This window comes from Myotis myotis, unplaced genomic scaffold (assembly GCF_014108235.1).
Source record: "Myotis myotis isolate mMyoMyo1 unplaced genomic scaffold, mMyoMyo1.p scaffold_m19_p_5, whole genome shotgun sequence".
Lineage (NCBI taxonomy): Eukaryota > Metazoa > Chordata > Mammalia > Chiroptera > Vespertilionidae > Myotis > Myotis myotis.
This window is the reverse complement of record NW_023416357.1, coordinates 29,106,706-29,125,438: the sequence shown is the minus strand read 5'-3', so window position 1 is coordinate 29,125,438 and position 18,733 is coordinate 29,106,706. Positions and strand designations below refer to the sequence as shown.

The window sequence follows — 18,733 nt, the reverse complement described above, 5'->3', positions numbered from 1 at the left end:
AGCAGTGCACACTAGCACACTACGGGCTGTGAGGTGTCCTGAACAGGAAAATGGGGGTCACTTCGCACCCTCAGTTCACTGGACACTCTTCTATTGTGTCATTCATCAGCTGCCACCTTCTACTGTAGCTGTTCTGGGGACACAGTGGGGCAAACAGGTCTGCTTTCCTCAGATACCCCTCTGCTACCTTCCCCCTCAGGACACCGTGACCCTTCTCAGATTTAACTGTCCTGGGCCTCACTCCTCCCGCACTTAGGGCTCCGCCCACTGGTCTTCACAGAGGGACAGCATGGAGGCTGCAGGGGCTGCGGACCCCAGTGACCAACCATCCTGGGAAGTGCTGGGCGGACTGGAGTGGTCACTCACCCTCCTCAGTCTGGGCCCCAAGTCTTTGACCCTGACCTGCAAAGGCCTATTCCAACACCCCCCCCCCCCCCCCCCCCCGTTCCACATACACACACCTGAAACAGGTTTCACAAAACACAACTTGCCCTTCTCAGGTGCACTAACTTTGATATTTTGGGTTAAAAGTCTCAAGCCAGACGCACTGCATTGAAGTACTCTGACATTTTCCATTCTATGTGATGTTGCCCAAAACTGTGGGTCCTGGCCCAGTGCAGAGGTTCTTTTGCTTGGATTACCTGGGAAGCAGTTAGATGCCCAGCCCCTCCCAGTTACCTGGCAAGCAGGGGTGGGGGCTGGAGGGGTGGAAGCCCCTGAGTGGCTGTCTGCTCCTGTTCTGTCTTCCCAGCTCCCACATGAGCCTTCTGTGCAGGCAGTTAGCGCAAGTGCTCTGGGGTTGGTTTGAAGGGATGTGTGGGGAGGGTGTGGTGCCTCAGCCTTCTTCTCTGGAATCATGGCCATGAAGGTGGACTTTGTGCCCTTGAGGCTCCTTGGAAGGAGGAGGGGAACAGGTAGATCTGGGTGTGGCAGCAGCATCCAGGGGACAACTGAACATGGGACTTGCTAATTACGGTAACTATCTCAAAAAAAGGTGACCTTTTTCTCTGCTGCTAGGAATCAGGATTCAGGTAGAGGCCGCAAACTTTGGACTGGTCAAATGCATCTCTAAAGATTAAAGGATTGTGGAGAAAAAGCAAAAAAAAGCCGAACGCAGAGGAATCTGTTTACCCTTTAAATCACCGATTTCACTGTTGCTGAACCTTAAATTAAAATGCTTCTCTCAAAGGAAAATCACATGGCTTTTCTGGGGTTTAACTTGCAGACTTTGTGTCTAAAGGTCACTTGGCAAACAGCATAAATGCGATGGTAAAGTGCAGGGTGGACAGATGGCTGAGACCTCCCGCTTGACAGAATTGGGGGCACAGGCAGGCTCTCCCTCCCAGCGTGGCCTCTGCACATGTTGGTGTGAGAAGAGTACCCTTCTCCTGGTGTTTTGAAATGGACAGCATTAAAGAGCCTGATGTCTCCTTGGAGAACAAGTGGCAGATACAGCATTCTGATGTCTAGCCCCCATGTCAGAGTACTTCAATTTAGTGAGTCTGGGTCAATATTTTTATTGGGGATCTTATATTGGGCCAGAATGACAGACTTTCAGATGTAATGCAGGACCTTCCACCCATCCACCTACTTGTTCATCTATCCAACTACCCCTCTATCTATCCACCCACCTATCCATCTATTATCCTTCCTTCCACCATCCATCCATCCACCCATCCACCCAATCACCTGCCCGTCAACCATCCATCCACATACCCACCTATCCATTCATCCATCCCTCCATCATTTATCCATTCATAATCCATCATCCACCTACCCATCCATTCTTCTACTTTCCTCTCTCCCTCCCTCCTTTCTCTCCGTCCTCCTTCTATCCACCCACCTATCCTTTTTTTTCATCTATCCACCCATCCACCAAACATCCACTTATTCACTCACTCACTCGTTCATCTAAATACCCACCCATCAACTCATCCATCTGCAAATATAGAGTGTCTCCCAAAATGTATACACACACACTTTGCACTGCTTATTGAAATAAATTTCATTTTCAAAATTGAGCTATCAGCTGTTAAAGTGTGTATACATTTTTTTGGACACCCTGTATATGAGTGACACCGTCCACGGTGTACCGGGACTATTCACGACATTGGTAGAAGTGACCGGGACCAGCTCAGGCCTTTTCCCAGGGGATCCCCCAGCCAAGTGGGAGGAGTGCTGCCCTTTCCTGTGACACTGGGGAGAGTGGACATTCAGGGGGCACTGACCAGGGGCCAGAACCCAGTAGTGGGGGTTGGAGCAGGCTTCCAGAGGTGATGCCTAAGAGAAGCTGGAGTGGTGTTGGGGATGGTGGTTGGAAAGTGGGGGGTGAGAGTGGAAAGGAGATTGTTGCAGACAGAGAACAAGTGGGAGGCTCAGGAACTTGGAGGTGTGTCCCATTAGGCTGGAGCCTGGAGTGTGGTCTCAGGGACCTGAGCTCCAGGCAGGGTAGACCGCTTCCTCTGACATCCCGGCAGGCCCACCTGTATGAGTTTCCTGGGGCTGCTGTAACAAAGCATTACAACCTGGGTGGGATGGGGAGGCTTCAAACAACGGAAATTGATTTTATTTACCTTTAAAATGTACTATTTTTGTACAGTTTTGGGGTCTGAGTCTGAAATCAAGCATGGGAAGGGCTGGCTCCTTCTGCAGGGCCCTGAGATAGTCTGTTCCACGCTCTCTCTGAGCTTCTAGGGGTGACTGGTGATCCTGGGCACTGTGAGCTGTGGCTGCCTCACTCTCATCTCTCCCTCCGTCATCCCATGGCCTTCTTCCTGCTGCGTCTCTGTCTCTCTCCTCTTCTTATAAGGTCACCAGTCATATTGGGTGAAGCCTTCCCCACTCTAGTATGACCTCCTCTTACCTAATTACATTCCACTAAGTATAAGTCCTGTGTGGGAATACCACTGCCCAGCCGCACAGCTAACATTAAAAAGATGACAACCCCTGTGTTAGTGAGTTTGTGGAGCAACAGGGACTCTAATGCTATCTATCCGCCAATGCTACCCCTAATGCTCTCATTTACCCCCGACGCTGTGCTTGCATAATAGTAATGATATATTTCCAATGAGGTGCTGGGGTTAGGACTTCACTGTCTCTTGCTGGGGCACAGAAGTTAACCTCTAGTGCCCCCCATAAGTCAATGCCATCTGCTAACAGGTCCTCCTTTACCTGCTGAAATGTTCCATTCATGAACTCTCAGTGTGTTGTGACAGACAGGTGTGAACATGTTTCTGCTGGGCACGTGGTTAGAGGTGGAATTGTTGTGTTTGGGGATGTACTTCTCCATAGGCTGGAACTCCTGAGAAGCAGAGGATTCCCTGATTCAGCAGAGGGGGTGCTCAGGAGAAAATGGGAAGGAAATGGGGTAAAGGGGACAAAGGCTAAGAATGGGCCTGGTCTCAGGAGCTGTCAAGCCAGCCCGCCCTGGGGCACCCTGGGGCACAGACCCCCCCCTCAGGCCAGGGTCAGGCTTTTGCCCATGGTCAGTGGTTGGTAACTGGCATCCCCATCCCAGGGCAGGCCTAGGCCCAAGCCCCAGGAGTCTCCATGTGAGGGGCCCAGTCACCCAGGCAGCCCCTGGGGTGGTACCAGGTGTGAGCTGTGTTGTCCTGCGGCAGGTGCCACACCTGAAGGCAAAAAACATCCCATATTCTAGACGGAGAGCTTGCAGCATTTGCTAATGTGGTTCAACCTTGAAGACGCACACTACTTTGCAGGTTGCATATCATTTATTCTCGTGCCTGAAATGTGTTAGCGTTCCCATTGCTCGGCCTGCTCATCGACATGGGTGGGGAGTGTCCGGCCTCTGGAGTTTACCAGGTGTGGCAGGCTGAGGTGGAGTTGCCTCACAGCTTCCCCTGCATGTCCTAGCTTACGGATGAGGTTGAGCATCTTTTTGTGGGACCATTGGCCATTTGGACCCGCCTCCCCTTGTGTGCCTGTTCATTTTCCTATTGGCTTCTCTCTCTTTTTCTTATTGATTGGTAGGAATTCTGTACATATGCAGGGTATCAGCCCTTTGTCACTTCCATTTGTGTCATAGCTCTGAGCAGCATGTGGCTATCTGTCTGGCTGCCTAGGAGGAACCCCAGCCTAGTAGCTGGGATCAGGACACGGAGGAAACTCCCATTGTAACAAGTGACTGCCGAGACAACACCCCTCAGCAGTTCTTGGGTGGCCTGGATCCATGGAACAGCTCCCTGGGACCGTCCAGAGAGGCACAAAGTTCCCAGGCTGTGCCCAGATGACCACGAAGATCTCTGCAGACCGCAGTGGACCTTAGTATGAGAGCGTGTATGTGTGCATACACATGCTCATGTGTGATGTGAAGCATGCCTGGTGCGTGTGCTTGTGTGTATGTGTACATGCAGGAATTCACATGTGTGGGTGTGGAATGTGGTATGTGTAAGATATGTGCAGCATATGTGTGTCTATACGTGTGACACGTGCAGGATACACGCTGTGTGTGCATGTACATGTCTCTCTTTGTGTGGGAAAATATATAAGAAAGGACAGCTTGGCTCCCAGCGTTCTCCCCACCCCAGAATGTGACACCTAGAAGGCTCCATGTGGGGGCTGTGGCACAATCAGGCCTTTGTTTCATGACTTTTCCCAGGGTCCTGCAGATGCTCACACTGCACCGGGGGTGAGGGCACAGCTGCAACAGAACAGGCCTGCGAGGCCATGGACAGTTAGTCCGAGTGGCCCACGCCTGCTCTGGTGACCAGGGAGCAGAGGGGACACAATGGTGCTGAGCTCTGCTCACCTTGTCCCATTGGGACAGGTCCTGTGTCCAGCCCAGTGTCTGTTGTGATGGCTGACAGAGGTGGAGACACCTGTGGAGCCAGGAGGGGGAGGGCTGGGTCATAGCCAAGGGGCAGGCAGCACCCCAGGAAAGCAGCAGCAGGAAGCGCTGGACAGTTAAGGCATGGCCCACCTGCATGTGGCCAGATGGGTGGAGCCTAATGGGCAGACTCTGTGGGGTCCCCTGGTCCCTGGGAAAGTGAGACCCAAAGGAAGTGAGGACATTCTTTGGGGACCTGGGGCAAGAATGACCATGCAGGGGTGGGTGTCTGGCAGGAGTGACCAGTGTCCTACAGCCTGGAGGGAGTAACTGGCTGCCTGACCACCCAGGTCACAGAATTGGGCTTATTTCAAGTATAATGATAAGCCACAGAGCTCTCCTCTAGGCTGTGGCCTGAGCTGACTGGTATCTGGAAGGACTCCTTTGGCCATAGAGTGAATGAAAAGCCTTCAGACACCAAGGACAGGGAGCCACTTGAGACTCTGGTACATGTCCCTGGAAGGGGCACTTGGCCCAGCAGGCGTGGTGGTCAGACCACAGGGCTGAAGTCTGGCCACGCAGGAGCCTGCAGGGGAGCTGATGGGCCAGATGAGGACTCTAGAGAGGCAGGAGGACAGTGCAGGTTGACCTGAGCCAGTGGGCACCAGGGAACCTGCAGGCCTAGGCCTTGGGTGGGCTCCAGGTTAAGCCCAGCAGACCTTTAGGGCCCAGGCTGTGCTCCCTCTGTTCTGGAAGTTGCCAGGTGGAGAACTCAGGAGGGAGTGAAGCTGTGAGCCTGAGGCAGCCAGCCCGTAAAAACAATGGGGTCGAGCAAAAAAGTGGCCAAAAAGCCGGGGTTGTCTTTCCCGCATACAGTTTTTATTGTTGGTGATGCTGAGTATGGACACAGACAGACATTGACAATACCAGTGTTCTACATGGAGCTCTCGATGCTCCCCCAAAGGAGTAGAGGACAGACCTGATTCCTCTTGGCCACACTGCAGACAGCCTCCAGCTGACAGTCTGTCCCTCCACCGCCTGCCTCCCCGCCCTAGAGGCAAGTTCCATACCCCCTGGGAACAGCGTCCATGGTAGGGGGTGCCGAGATGCCCTGCAAAGCCAGCACACGCAGTGGGACTTCTCCACGGGGCACAGAGCTGTGCCAGAGCGTATGGTCAGCAGCCCCATGCATCCTGAGGCCGATGGCCACTTTCCCTCCAGGCAGACGCCAGGCGCCCGGAGAGCAGCCCTCGGCCAGCAGTCCTCACTTGGTTTCGTTAATACTCTCGTAACAACTGGACATCAGCAAACAGATTTTCAGAGACCCATCCTACATCTGAGCATTAGTTTTGATTCACAGGTAAATATGATTTAAAAAAGCCATTCCCTAACTTAAAAAGTGTTGTTATCGATGTGATGTGTGCCAGAGAGAAATAAAATCCTGGCGGGGTCCCAGGCTGCCTGCCTGCGGGGCTCTGCAGTTGGGGATCCACAGCAAGGTGAGCATGAGCTGACCACGGCCCACATCAGACAGGAGTGGTGGCGGCCATACAGATGCCACAGGATTTGTTTTTCTCAGTGACAAGGACATAAATAGCCTTCCCTTCATACACAAGACCCTTGCCCTCCGTGGCTCTGAACAGACGCAGTGTGTAACGTGGAGACATGAGCATCCCCTCCCCGCACCCCCTGCCTCCCACTTGATCAACTTTTGCAGTTCTTCCATTTCACCTTGCGCACAATTAGGCAAAATATGGTATTACTTTAAAAATATGAACAAAATAAGTGACCCAGGGAGCTGCTGTGAGCACTGGGCTCTCACAGAGTGCACGAATAATTTCTGTATTTCTTTTCGGCACACAGATGAGCGAGGCCTGTGCTCTGGATGGCTGCTGAGGTGGGGAACGTGTTACGTGAATAGAACACAGTTTTCTATCTGCGGGAATGGGCACAGATCTACAGGGTTACACAGCGACACAGGACGGACGGCAGGCCCTCTCTTCGTGGCAGAAGGGTGTAAACAGTCAGAAGATAAAGCTCCCGTGTTTCCAGTGAAGCAGAAGTTAAATAGTGGAGCAGCCCTCCTTTCTGTCCGAGCTCAGCTTTTCCGTCTTGGCTTGCGTCTCTCCCACAGGGAAGGCTGCCCAGGGCCTTCCTTCTCCACTCCCTGCTACACCATGAGCCAGTGGCGCAGCTGCGAAGAAAATGGGCTTATTTAGAAGTGAATTGAGAAGCCTATGACTGACTGGTAGCTGTGAGGGATCTCAGCAGAGAGGATGGTGAGGATACAGCCGGGGACCTCATGGCAGATGAGCCAGTTGCTGACCAGACAAACACTGCACACCAGCAAACCTGGGGCTAGTCTCAGATGGCATCCCCACAGCATGTGTGTCACCTGGGCTGCCCCCAGACCCCCACAGCCACTCTCCTGGGGCCTCTGGTCCGTCCCTGAAAGGCTGTGCCCTGCAGTTCTATGTCACTTACATGACCCCAACAGGTGCGGGAGCAGGCCTCATTACCACTCGGGACGGATGAGATCGACAGGCCGGCTATTCAGTCTTCCTGCAAATGTCATCGCCTATTATGCAGCTGGGAGTTCAGTCTATTTTTGAGCACAAGCCATTCGATCACACTAAATGGCAAGAACTACACTTTTTAAACATTTTTAAAACAAGGGCATGCAGGGCTTCTTTCTGACACAGCCATGGCGGGGACAGGGAGATGCTCAATCTGCCACTGGTCCCCTGTAGGGCTCTTCCATCACCCACATGGGGTCAGGACTCCAGGGGGCCGGCAGCGACTGACAGGTGAGGCCAGTGCTGGCGGAGCCCGGGTGCTCTGTAAAGGGAACTGGTGGGCAAAGGAGGCCATGTGTGGGACCCAGGGCCGAGCCCCAATCCTCTGTCCTGGCCACGGCAGCAGCAGAAGGCGACCTTCTTTGGAGGAAGGTGTGCTCAGGGGGCCTCTCAGAACTCCAACAGACTAAGATCAAGCCATGAGCTCGTGAACAAGGACACCAGGAACATGGCTGCAGCCCACCCTCAGTGGAGTCAGAACAATAGAAACTTCAGACCCCACAGACCAGAGAGGTTGCCACTGTCAGATTACGGGGCAGCTGTGTAAGACGTTTTAAAAGTGACATCTGCCACCTACAATGATGGTGTATTTCACAAGAAACGGGCGGACCAAGTGCAGCTTCCAGGGGTGAAGTGAAGTGTAGCTGTCGGTGAAGTGGGTTACAATCAGAGGGCCATGAGGTGGAGGATGAGGGCCCTGTTGTGCCAGGTTTACACACTGAATGTTGTGTAGCAGGTGGAGGGAGTGGGCCACAGCCACACACAAGGGTAGTTCTGGTCAAGATGGAGTAATAGGGACTGAATTTACTCTACTATCTGATGTTGCCCAAAATGAATAAAATATACGTAATAATGGTTGTCAAGACACGAGATCTCAGATGACAAGGGACAATGATACTGAGAGAAACAAGCAAGGGGGCTCTCAGACTGCCCGGCTGGATGTGTCTGAGAAATCTGTAGGCTGCAGTGGGACCCTGGTGCAGCCAGTGAACCCCCTGGTGCTAGGGACACCACGGCAGCTGGAGTTTTCAGTACAAAGTACCTAGAGGAGAGACCTGCACAGGGAGCCCTGGAGACCACAGGGTCCCGCTGAGGGTTCAGCTGAAGACTCTGTGCACAGGAGGTTTGGGAAAGAGCCACCCAACAGGATTAGAGGGAACAGCCCCTGAAATGCACCCCGGATGGGAACCGTGCTGCTCCGCCAGCACAACTGGAAAATCCCAGGCTCGTGGGACACTGGGAACAGTACTCACGAAGAACTCGCTTCCGTGGTGGGAAATAGCCCTACACTGGGTATTTCCTACACTGAATGCTGCTCTGCTCCCACCTAACAAATCCTAAAAAGCAAGTCCCCCAAAGGTCACACTGTCCCCAAGTAACTTGACAATGTCCCAGAACAAAGTTCAAGAACATTTAAAGGGGTGCAACAATACCCAGCACCTAGCAAGGTAAAACTCACAATATTTGGAATGGAATTGAGTATCACCAGACATGCACAGAAGCAGCAAAATTCACCCCTAATGAGAAAAGTCAACCAACAGAAACTGACTTAAATGTTAACATCAGCAGAGAAGGACATTAAACCTGTGATTATAACTGCACTCTATATGCTCAAAAAGTTCAGCAGAGACAGGAAAGCCGTGAAAAGACCCAAATTGAATTTCTAGAGAAGAAAACTACAATGTGTGAGACGATAAATTGCTGGATTATCAGCACATTAGATATTGCAGAGGAAACAAATAGTGAAGTAAAATACAACAGAAAGCATATGAAATAAAACAGAGAAAAAGAAAATTAAAGTGGCCTAATACATGTAATTGGAGCCCTTGAAAGAGGTGGGAGCAGAAAAAATGCTGAAGAAAAGATAGCCAGAATTTCCCAAATTTGCTGAAAACTATAAATGCAGAGTTCCAAGAGGCTCAATGAGCTGTAGGTATAAGAAGCAAAAAGAGAGATGCTGTAACTACACACATGGAAACAAACCCAAAGATTCAATCAGCATAATGCCCAGGTGAGTCTCACACACCAGAGCCCCAAAAGGAAACAGGCAAGAGGCAAGATTTAAGTCTACCTGCAAAATTCCCAGAACTGACAAAAAAATGGACCCACACACCCTGGTCACACAAGATATCCTGAGAGGGGGTCAGTGGGGGATATAGGGGGAATATCTGTTATACTTTCAGCAATAAAGATAAATTTTTAAAAAGAAAAACAGAAAGGCACACTACAGGGAAACTTCAACACCAAAAGCAAAGGAGACAGGAAGGGTCCATAGCACATGGCAACCATGCCCTATAGGACTGCAAGTTTTTCAGTGTGATGACAGAGGCAGCAGAGGAGAATTAATGTCTTCAAAATGCTGAAAGACAGTAACTGAAACAGGCAGTGATATAAAAGCAGACTTGAAGAAATCACAATATATATTAAAATAAGCTTAGAACTGAATGATGAGGAAAATACTGTTAAAAGTTGTGGAATGCAGCCAACAGGGTATTTTGAGGAAAAGTCATAGCCTTGAAGGCTTATATGAGAAAACTGAAAGGTTGAAAATTAGTGATCCAAGGTCTAAATTAAGACGTTGACAAAAGTATAACAGAGTAAACCCAAAGAATAAAGAAATAAAAAAGATAGGAGGGGAAATTAATGAGATAGAAAGCAAAGAATGAATAGCAGCCTGTACCAAGTCATCTGTCCTGCAAACTGTGTAAGAGGAAGTTCTCTGTCTTAATAGACCACCTTGCCCACCCCTGCCTAAAATTGTGCCCCTTTGATGGTTTTTGAATCAATGTGGCATCCATATCCTGGAAGGATTGGCCATCCAGCAGTCATAGCTGTCATTAGCACCCTGACTCAGCTCTCACCTGATCTAAGTCCTTCTCACAAGGTAGTAGAAAAGGGAGTGCCTGCCAGGTCACCTTCCACTGACCAGCTATGTTACTGTGGGGTGTTCCTTAGTCTCTCCGTGCTTCAGGGACACCCTCTTGGAAGAGAGAGTGACAACTTACCTCATAGGATGTGGGAGTTAAAATGTGTCACACATTTTACTCTGTCTCTCAACAACATTAGGGCCATTTCCACAGCTGCTCCATAGCATATGGTAAACACGTATGGAAGCTCATGCATGCTCAGATGGCTCCCAGTTGTAAGGTGAGGAGAAAGAATAAATCCTGGTACAGGCCTGATATGACCCCTACTCTCTCCCACCAGAGCCTCCCTTTATTCCCCCCTCCCCCCCGCCCCCCGTCTCCTCGTAACCCCACCTCATAGCAGCCCCAGCGAGGGAGCCTGTCGATGTCATCAGATCTGGGCTCCATCTTGGCGCCAGACCTCTGGAGCCTCACCTCCTGCAGATGACCACCAGCAAGGTGGCCTGGGCTGCTCCAAGTTTTTCTCCCTCTGTGAGGCAGGTGAGTCCTTTGCTGATCCTACAATTTGCTCTGCCCACCCCTCAGGGCCTTTCCCTGTGATGTGCCCCACCCCCTTTGAAATGCAGGCCCTTCCCTTCACACAGGTGACTGCTTAGATGCCATGTCTTGGTGGGCCTCAAGTCAGGTTCTGCCCCTCTCTGCTTTCTCTTTTTCCGCCTGCTGTCTGCACCTGATATACTTCGTCTGCTGCCCGCCCTCCTCAGGTCAGGGGTTCTCAGAAGGTGGTGGCAGGGAGCATTCACTGAATGAGTGAACGAGCCTCCCAGCCTTCTGAGGGCTGTGGTGCAAGGACAGGCTTGCTCTCCAGATCTGTGTGCATCCAGCCGAGGGGACAGTGGGGATAGCAGCACTCACCGTGAACTGGCGCACCTCCCCGCTGTCCACCAGCTCGCGCTCTTTCTCGGGGGTGATGGCGTGGGCCACTTTCTACGAGAAATGGAGAGGCCGTGGGTGCGGGCACACGCTCAGTAAGGTGACCAGACTCCCTGGTTGGCATGTGGTGGTCAGGTGCGGGAGCTGACATCCGGGTCCCCTTAGGCCCTGGAGCAGAGTCCAGCACAGGTTAAAGAGGCAGATGCTGGAGAAGTTTTGTCTCCACGTCAGCTCTCGGTGGGCTCCGAGGGAAGGTGAACAACACGCACCCCCGCTGGCCCAAGTCCGGCCTCAGGGCACCGGAAGCTCACATGCCACGCAGGAGGAGCCTGCTTTCTGTCATATTCAGCTCCAGGAAGCTCGTCTTCCTTCCACTTCCTGCCCCAGTGGCCCAGGCCCCAGGGCTGGACAGAGCAGCTGTGCTCCTTGCTGGTCCTCCGGGGCCCATCTGCCAGCAGCTGCCAGGTTTCCTCTCAGTGTCGCAGCCTCAGAGGACCCTCCCACAGCCTCACCTGTCTCAGGTACTGAGATTTTATGTGGTCTATGTTCAGAGTTTGGCTGGCAGGAGGTAAAAGTCCACTTGATGTAGTTGGTGGCCTCATGGTCAGGTGACCGGGATGGGTAAGGGGCCCTGCTCACATACGCACCTCCCGCAGGGACCCGGGCAGGATGCAGAACTTGTAGGCCGCGTAGATGGGCACCATGGACATGGAGGATGCTGCGATGGACCAGCCCAGTGCGTTGGCCCACTCGGGGAAGACGTAGTCTCCATAGTGCGGGGGCCTGAAGGTCACAATGCTGACCACGACCACAAACTGAAACCAAGGGCAGAGGTCATGTGGCTGCACTCGGCCAGCAGGCAGGGGATGCAGAGGTGGAATGGGGCCAGCGTGTCGGGGCCAGGGGTCTTCCAGCCACCACAGCTCTAGGGGCCCTGGCCCCGCAGACCAGGGAACCCAGGCAGTGCCTGCTTCTCCTGCTGCTCTGAGTCCCCAGCTGCTGCCACAGGATGGTGTTCCTGAGGTGCACGTCCTCTCAGTTCTGAGTTTGACAGTGGGCATTCCCACTGCTGTCCTTTGACAACCTCACACCTTGTCCCATCGGGGGACCTGAGTATGTAGAGCAGCACAAGAACACCTCGTCTGTCTAGAGTTCACACCCCCACAGCCTCCGCCCTCTGGAGTGCGGGGGGAGATGGGCATATTGGAGACGGGCCTCGGGCTGCCAGGTGGGGGTGGCAAGCAGCTTCCAAAGGTTCGGGTGCGGCTCTGTGAGAAGCACCGTCATATCAGGTGCTGCACCCTGACTCCTCCCTCTTTCTCTCACTAGCCTCTGGGCTTGCCCATGACGGGGTCAGCCTAAGCTGCCTGTCTATCCCAGGCCTGTCCAAGGTGCCCACTGGGCTGGCTGGGGTGAGGGGAGAGCCAGGGGTCAGGGGCTGCTGGCCTCTGTGCATAGCTCCCCGACTCTGCACTCAGACCGGGACATGGCCTTGAATGGCCATCTGGAGTCACCTGTCCCAGACCTGCTGGGGTAGTTCAGGTGTCGAGAGCCATCGGGTCTCAGTCACAACCACTCAGCCCTGCTCCTACAGCGAGGAAATAGCCACGGACAGCCTGTAAGGCAGGGCTGGGGAACCTCTTTTCTGCCAAGGGCCATTTGGGTGTTTATAACATCATTCATGGGCCATACAAAATTATCAACTTAAACATTAGCCTGCTCTATTTGGTCAAACATTTAATTACCTCACATCTAATGCCTTGGCAGGGCCAGACCAAATGATTTTGCAGGATTATATGGCCAGCAGGCTGGACGTTCCCCACCCCTGCTGTAAATGAATGGCACGGCTATGTTCTAATAAAATAGGCACATGTGGGTTGGGCCCAGACAATAAAAGCCAGGCAGCTGCTGGATGGTGAGTTGTGCCTGTGCCTGGGGAGGCCCCCAAGGGCAGAGTGGTGACAGAATCCACCTCACTCTGTCCTCTGGACTGAGTACTTGCTGCCCCAGGAGGTTTAAATTCTATCTGGTCCTCAAGGAAAACGCCAATAACCTCACTCATCTCAGGCCTCCCCCCCAGCGCAGAGGTATGGCTGAATGCAGGACACACAAGGGCCTTCATGGAGGAGATCATCCTAGATCCCATGTGAGGTCCTCAGTGGGCTTACTGGGGGGTGGGCCACACCTTCAGGAGGCCAGAGAGGATTTCAGGGACCAGCCGGCCCTCCTGGAGTCCTGCATGACCACCGACTCCACCTCAGAGACCTGGTCTCCAGGCAGCATGGGTCCCCGCCCCCCCCCCCCCCCCAGCCTTGGTGAAACCTGCCTGCGGCCACCACTGACCCTGGGATAGATGCGAGACCTGGGCAGAGCAGGGACGCGCATGGCCTTTGGCCCCTTACCAGGAGGAAGCAGGGGCTGACGAACTTCCAGCACAGCCGCCAGTAGAGGCTGGGCCGCTGCCCGGTCATTTGCTTGATGTCATCGCTAAACTGTCGCACGCCTGGGGAGCCAAGCAGGGAGGTCAGGACAGCACTTTCTCTGAGGCCCAGGCAAAGACCTTGGTCCTTGCTGACCCCTGGGGCCACCCCAGGGGACCTCAAGCCCAGGCTGCCTCCTGTAGGGACCAGCCCCCCTCCAGACTGCCCGGTGCTCTTGCTGACGGCGGGTCCCCACACATGTTCCCCATGGTGACACTGGGTGATGTTTGCTCCTCAGTCCTGATGAGGAAGACGGGTGCGGTTCCAGCCACTCTGCCTGACCCTCTCCACCCTCTGCTCACCTCAGGGGTCCTCCCGATGTCCCATAGCTTCCTGCCCTGCCCCCCCACAGCTGTCCTGTCCTCCCTCCCCCCCCAGCTGTCCTTGCTTCCCCTCTGCAATCATCATTTGTTTTTTCACTTCAAGAATTTTGGCAAAATAGATATAACAAAAAATTTACCATCTTATCCATTTTTAAGTTCTGCGGCATTAAGTACGTTCATGCAACCATCATCTCCACTGATCTCTAGGATTTCTCCATCTTCCCAAACTGAGACTCTGAACTCATTAAAGAATAAACCCCCCCACCGCACCCCCCACTCTGTCTCTATGAGCTTGACAACATTAGGACCATCCTGGGAGTGAACTTGCCGAGGGTTTTTCCTTTTGGGTTTATCTCAGCATAATGTCCTCGAGGTTCATCGTATTGTAGCGTGTGTCAGGATTTCCTTTTTTTAAAGGATAAAAAGTATTCCATTGTATGTAGATAGTCACCATTTTTTAAAGGAAAGTATTTCTAGATGACCAGTATTTTCTCCAGGAGATCTTAAAAGGGATTTCTCCTGCCCTGAATTTGCCCCGGCCTCTGGCATGGCTGAGGCAGGTTTGCTGAGGGTGTTGGGGTGCCACCCACGCTGTCTTCATTGATCCAAGGGAATGATGCTGCCAAGCCTCTCATCTCTGTAATGCTGTGGTCACCACAGTAAGCTTCCTAGAGGTAATGTTCTTCCCTTTTCAAGCCAGCTTCGCCAGGAAGGTAGCAGCACAGCCACAAAGCAGCAGCACCGTGCCCAGGTCCCCCGCCCGCCGAAGCACACCAGCCCAGGAAAGGTTTCTTCCTTACCGTAGAACCAGGCCACCCCGATGGCCTCGATGAGCACCCCAAAGAGGATGGATGTGCCGGCTGCAAAGTGGTCCAGCAGAGTGAACACATAGATGCCACCCTGAAAGAGAAGGGAGTGCCCACTGAACTCCGGTGTCCTGGTGTGGCAGGCCTTGACCACAAAAGTGCTTTTCTTAAAATATAAACCTGGCCTGTGGGTTCAATTTATAGACAGATTCTGTTTTACTACTCCCTAAAGTCTGATTTGAGTCACTAAAATTCAATCCACCTGCAACTTCTTCGGGACACATCCATTACCAAAAAAAAGACGACCTCTCTTCTCCTTTGTGAGGGCTCCTGGTGGCATTAGAAATGAAAGCAGCCAAATGCCAAGCTTAGCAGACCCCCTATTGGGAGGGGAGGTGACCTGGGTGCCTCCCTCCAGCCCCATAAATCCACAGGCAGGTGGCCGAGCCAAGGGCACTTCCCAGGGAGCTGTCCAGGCACTGAAGTAACTCTAGACCATGTTCCATAGGTGCCACGGCTACTCCATGGGACCACGGCTATCCAAGTGTGATCACTGCTAGCCTGAATGTGCTCGTGGGCTACCTGTGAGTGACCACAGCTGCTCCACGTGGCCATGGCTACCCGAGTGTGACCACAGCTGCTCCACGTGGCCATGGCTACCCGAGTGTGACCACAGCTACCCAAGTGTGATTATAAATCAAGGGTTGTTTGGGGGGGATGCAGCCTTAGAAGAGCTGTGGCTCTGTCTGGCCTGACCGCACCAGCCTTGTGCTGCCCAGTGCTGAGTGCTAATGAGACATGGTCAGGTGAGCTGAGCCTGTACGTACATTGGTGACGCAGAAGAGGGAGAGAAGGAAGGTGACCAGGACGATGAAGAGGGTGAAGAGCTCCCGGTGCCTGTGCAGCAGCTGGAACTCATCAATGAGCCCGGTGATCACTGACTCCATCCCGCCCATCTGCAGCCAACACAGAGCAGGGGATGTGCTGGGGGGCACTCGGGACCACACCGAGGTGCGATTTACATGAGAGTCAGTGGATGTTCACCCAGAAAATGGACATGGAGTGAGAACTGCACGGTGTCCAGGGTGCAGAATGCCCTAAAGACAAGACAGCCCTCGTGAGGGCTTCTCTTGTGACATGGTTGTTGGAGAGAGAGGAATGGGGGTGGATGCTCCATCCACTGGTGGTAACTTTCTCAGCCACTGTGAAGTCCTGGGGGGCTTGGGGGGGGAGGGGGAGAAGTGCTATGTGACTAACATACGAAGCCTTTCTGACTCTGAGTGTGTGTCCTGGGGGCCCTGACTGCTTGGGGTCCGTCTAGCCCCACTCAATCGAGACCACCTCCCCCAGGAAGTGCTGTCAGGACTGCATCCCCACCAGACCTGCTGTCCAAGGGCTGGTGACCGGGCTGGCGGGAGAGGAGGTGGAGGGCTACAGAGTGTGACCAGCATTCTCATGGGGAGGGACTCTGCACTTTCCGGGAAGCTCAGGGGAACAAGACCAGTCACAAGGACCTTGAGGTCTCAGCAGGTCATGAGCAGGCAATGGGGAGGGAGGCTGAGGAAGTCCAGGAGGCCCAGGGCCAAACGAGGGTCCACTGTCCACCCCCTAGTTCACTCCCTGTACACACACACGAAGGGCCTCACATGAGACCCTCAATGGGCAAGGCCTAGGCTGCAGCTAGAGACTTCTGTTGCCCTATCCTGCAAGTGCAACCACCCCTCCTGCAAGTGCAGCCACCCCAAGTGCAGCCACCCCTCCTGCAAGTGCAGCCACCCCTCCTAGGGCTGAGGGGCTGGGAAAGTGATGCATCATGAGGAACCTGCCTTGACTCTGTGTGGTCATGTCACCCTGTTTTCCTGCACAGCCCTCTTGCTTCGTGTGTATTTAGGGCCCATGATGGCTCAGGCAGAGGGCGCAGCTGGCGCCCCGAATGAAAAAAGAAGGGGTGAGTTGGTCCGAACACTTTATCCCAGTAATTGTGGGCCCCCTCCCTGCCACCCATGCAGCGCTCTGTGTGAACACAAGCTTTAGGGGACCCCAGGGAGCGTCTGTGGCTGCAGATGAGCCTGGCTGTCGTGGGCGGGACCAGGCACGGGAAATGCTGACGTCACTCACGGCACTGTCGATCCCCAGGGTGAGCAGCATGATGAAGAAAACCACAGCCCAGGCAGAGGACAGTGGGAGCGTGGCCAGTGCCTCGGGGTAGATGATGAAAATCAGCCCTGGCCCTGAAAGCAGAACCTCAGGTTGCCACGAGTGTCACTTCACGTTTACTCCCTCTTCCCCGCCCCCAAGAGGCCCACTCGGCCCCCACAGGTGCCTCCAGATTCAGGAGCACAAAATCTTTCCCATCACAGCCTCCCCTGTCCTCCCTCCTGTGAATCTCGCAGACACCTGCCTCTGGACTCTAGACAACGGAACCCAGCACCAGGGGCCACAGCTCTGCTCCAGATCTCTCCTGTCCCTGGCTGTGAGGGCTTGGGGGCGGGGGGGGGGGGGGAGGACCTTGGGGGTCCTGCCTGTGTCCCTGAGCATCCGAGGGCCCTCTGGCTTGTTCTTCCTGAGTAGGTCGCTCACACACTTGCACTCACTATGGTTCGTGAGCAATAAATACGTTGTGAATATTTTCTGTGCCCTGAAGTACTCTAAGTGTGATCTGTAAAACCACAGGCTGGATGCCAGACCACATTCATGACTGCTGTCTGGTGTGTTGCTGGGAACGGGAGTACTCCTGGGCACATGCCAGTGCTCCTCAGATCAGCCCCTCCTACAACTTTCTGGAACTGGTATTGCTGGGTCAGGACAGGCACTCTGGGCAGCCACACCCGCTCCTCATCCCCAAGAGGTGAGATCCAGGGGGAGGCAAAGGCTGTGAGCCTGGACGGAGAGGGGACGGAGAGGGGACGGGGACAGCAGGACTCACCTAAGATGAGTTGCAATTTGGCTTTCAGTGACCTCAGAGTAAAACATATTCCTACGGGAAATTGGTAAATATTTCCACAGAAATTTTCATGGTCAATCAGAAGACGCGCATACTTAGCTGACAAGCACTGCCCACTGAGACTCTGCTTTGGAAGCACCTTAGAGCTCTTCTGTTTCTCCCAGGCCTCAGTAGACCTGCTGGCACCAGCCAGGAACGGGGAGCTTATACGGGGCGCTTAGGTCTTTCTAGAGCAGTGGTTCTCAACCTTCCTAATGCCACGACCCTTTAATACAGTTCCTCATGGTGTGGTGGCCTCCAATTTCATTGTTACAAATTGAACGTAATTAAAGCATAGTGATTAATCACAAAAACAATATGTAATTATATATGTGTTTTCCGATGGTCTTAGGTGACCCCTGTGAAAGGGTCGTTCGACCCCCAAAGGGGTCGCGACCCACAGGTTGAGAACCGCTGTTCTAGAGGATGGGACAAAGGCCAGAGACCAGCCAACCTCCCAGAGGCTCTATGGCCCTGGGGTCGGGCTGGGCTCTCTGATGACTGAAATGCAAGGCCAAGGGTTAATTCTTTGAGATGCTGTAAAGTCTAAATGCCATAAAGCCAGGAACCCAGAGAAGATTCATCAGTTCTGTTGAATTAATGTCAACACCCTCACCTTTCATTTCTGTATCCGAGTTAACATTTCACCCTGTTTTTCTGAGAATTAGAGCCATAAATGACATTTACTTTGCTTGTCATGCAAATGCATAGAAAACATCCAGCTTTACCTTCAAGGGTTAATAGAGGTCTTTGCAAGTTATTCCTATTTATCATAATAAAGGGCAAAAAAGACCGGAGAAAATGCATACATGCAGGTGAGTAAATTTCACTGCTCTGTACTTATTTGCGTTTATGTTCCCATTCTCCCACCTTTATTAATGTTTTTTACTAGAGGGAAGAATATGGACTTGAAACCATGCGAAGGATTCATCCCAGCCCCCTGCTTTCTCTGCCATTTCAGAGGGAACCTTTTGGGTCT

At 53.1% G+C, this 18,733-nt stretch overlaps 1 protein-coding gene across 1 annotated transcript in view; it reads right to left on the bottom strand.

Annotated features, from left to right (window-relative positions):
- Positions 1-5,587: 5,587 nt before the first annotated feature.
- SLC6A3 (solute carrier family 6 member 3) overlaps positions 5,588-18,733 on the bottom strand; it is a 30,633-nt gene continuing 17,487 nt past the window's right edge. Inside the window, exons 9-15 of the mRNA XM_036310942.1 lie at positions 16,890-17,002; positions 15,599-15,727; positions 14,766-14,865; positions 13,565-13,665; positions 11,810-11,977; positions 11,145-11,216; positions 5,588-6,980 (exon numbers count right to left, since the gene is read on the bottom strand). Of these exons, the coding sequence (XP_036166835.1) occupies positions 6,957-6,980; positions 11,145-11,216; positions 11,810-11,977; positions 13,565-13,665; positions 14,766-14,865; positions 15,599-15,727; positions 16,890-17,002 (707 nt within the window). The 3' untranslated portion in view covers positions 5,588-6,956. The remainder of the gene's footprint in view (positions 6,981-11,144; positions 11,217-11,809; positions 11,978-13,564; positions 13,666-14,765; positions 14,866-15,598; positions 15,728-16,889; positions 17,003-18,733) is intronic.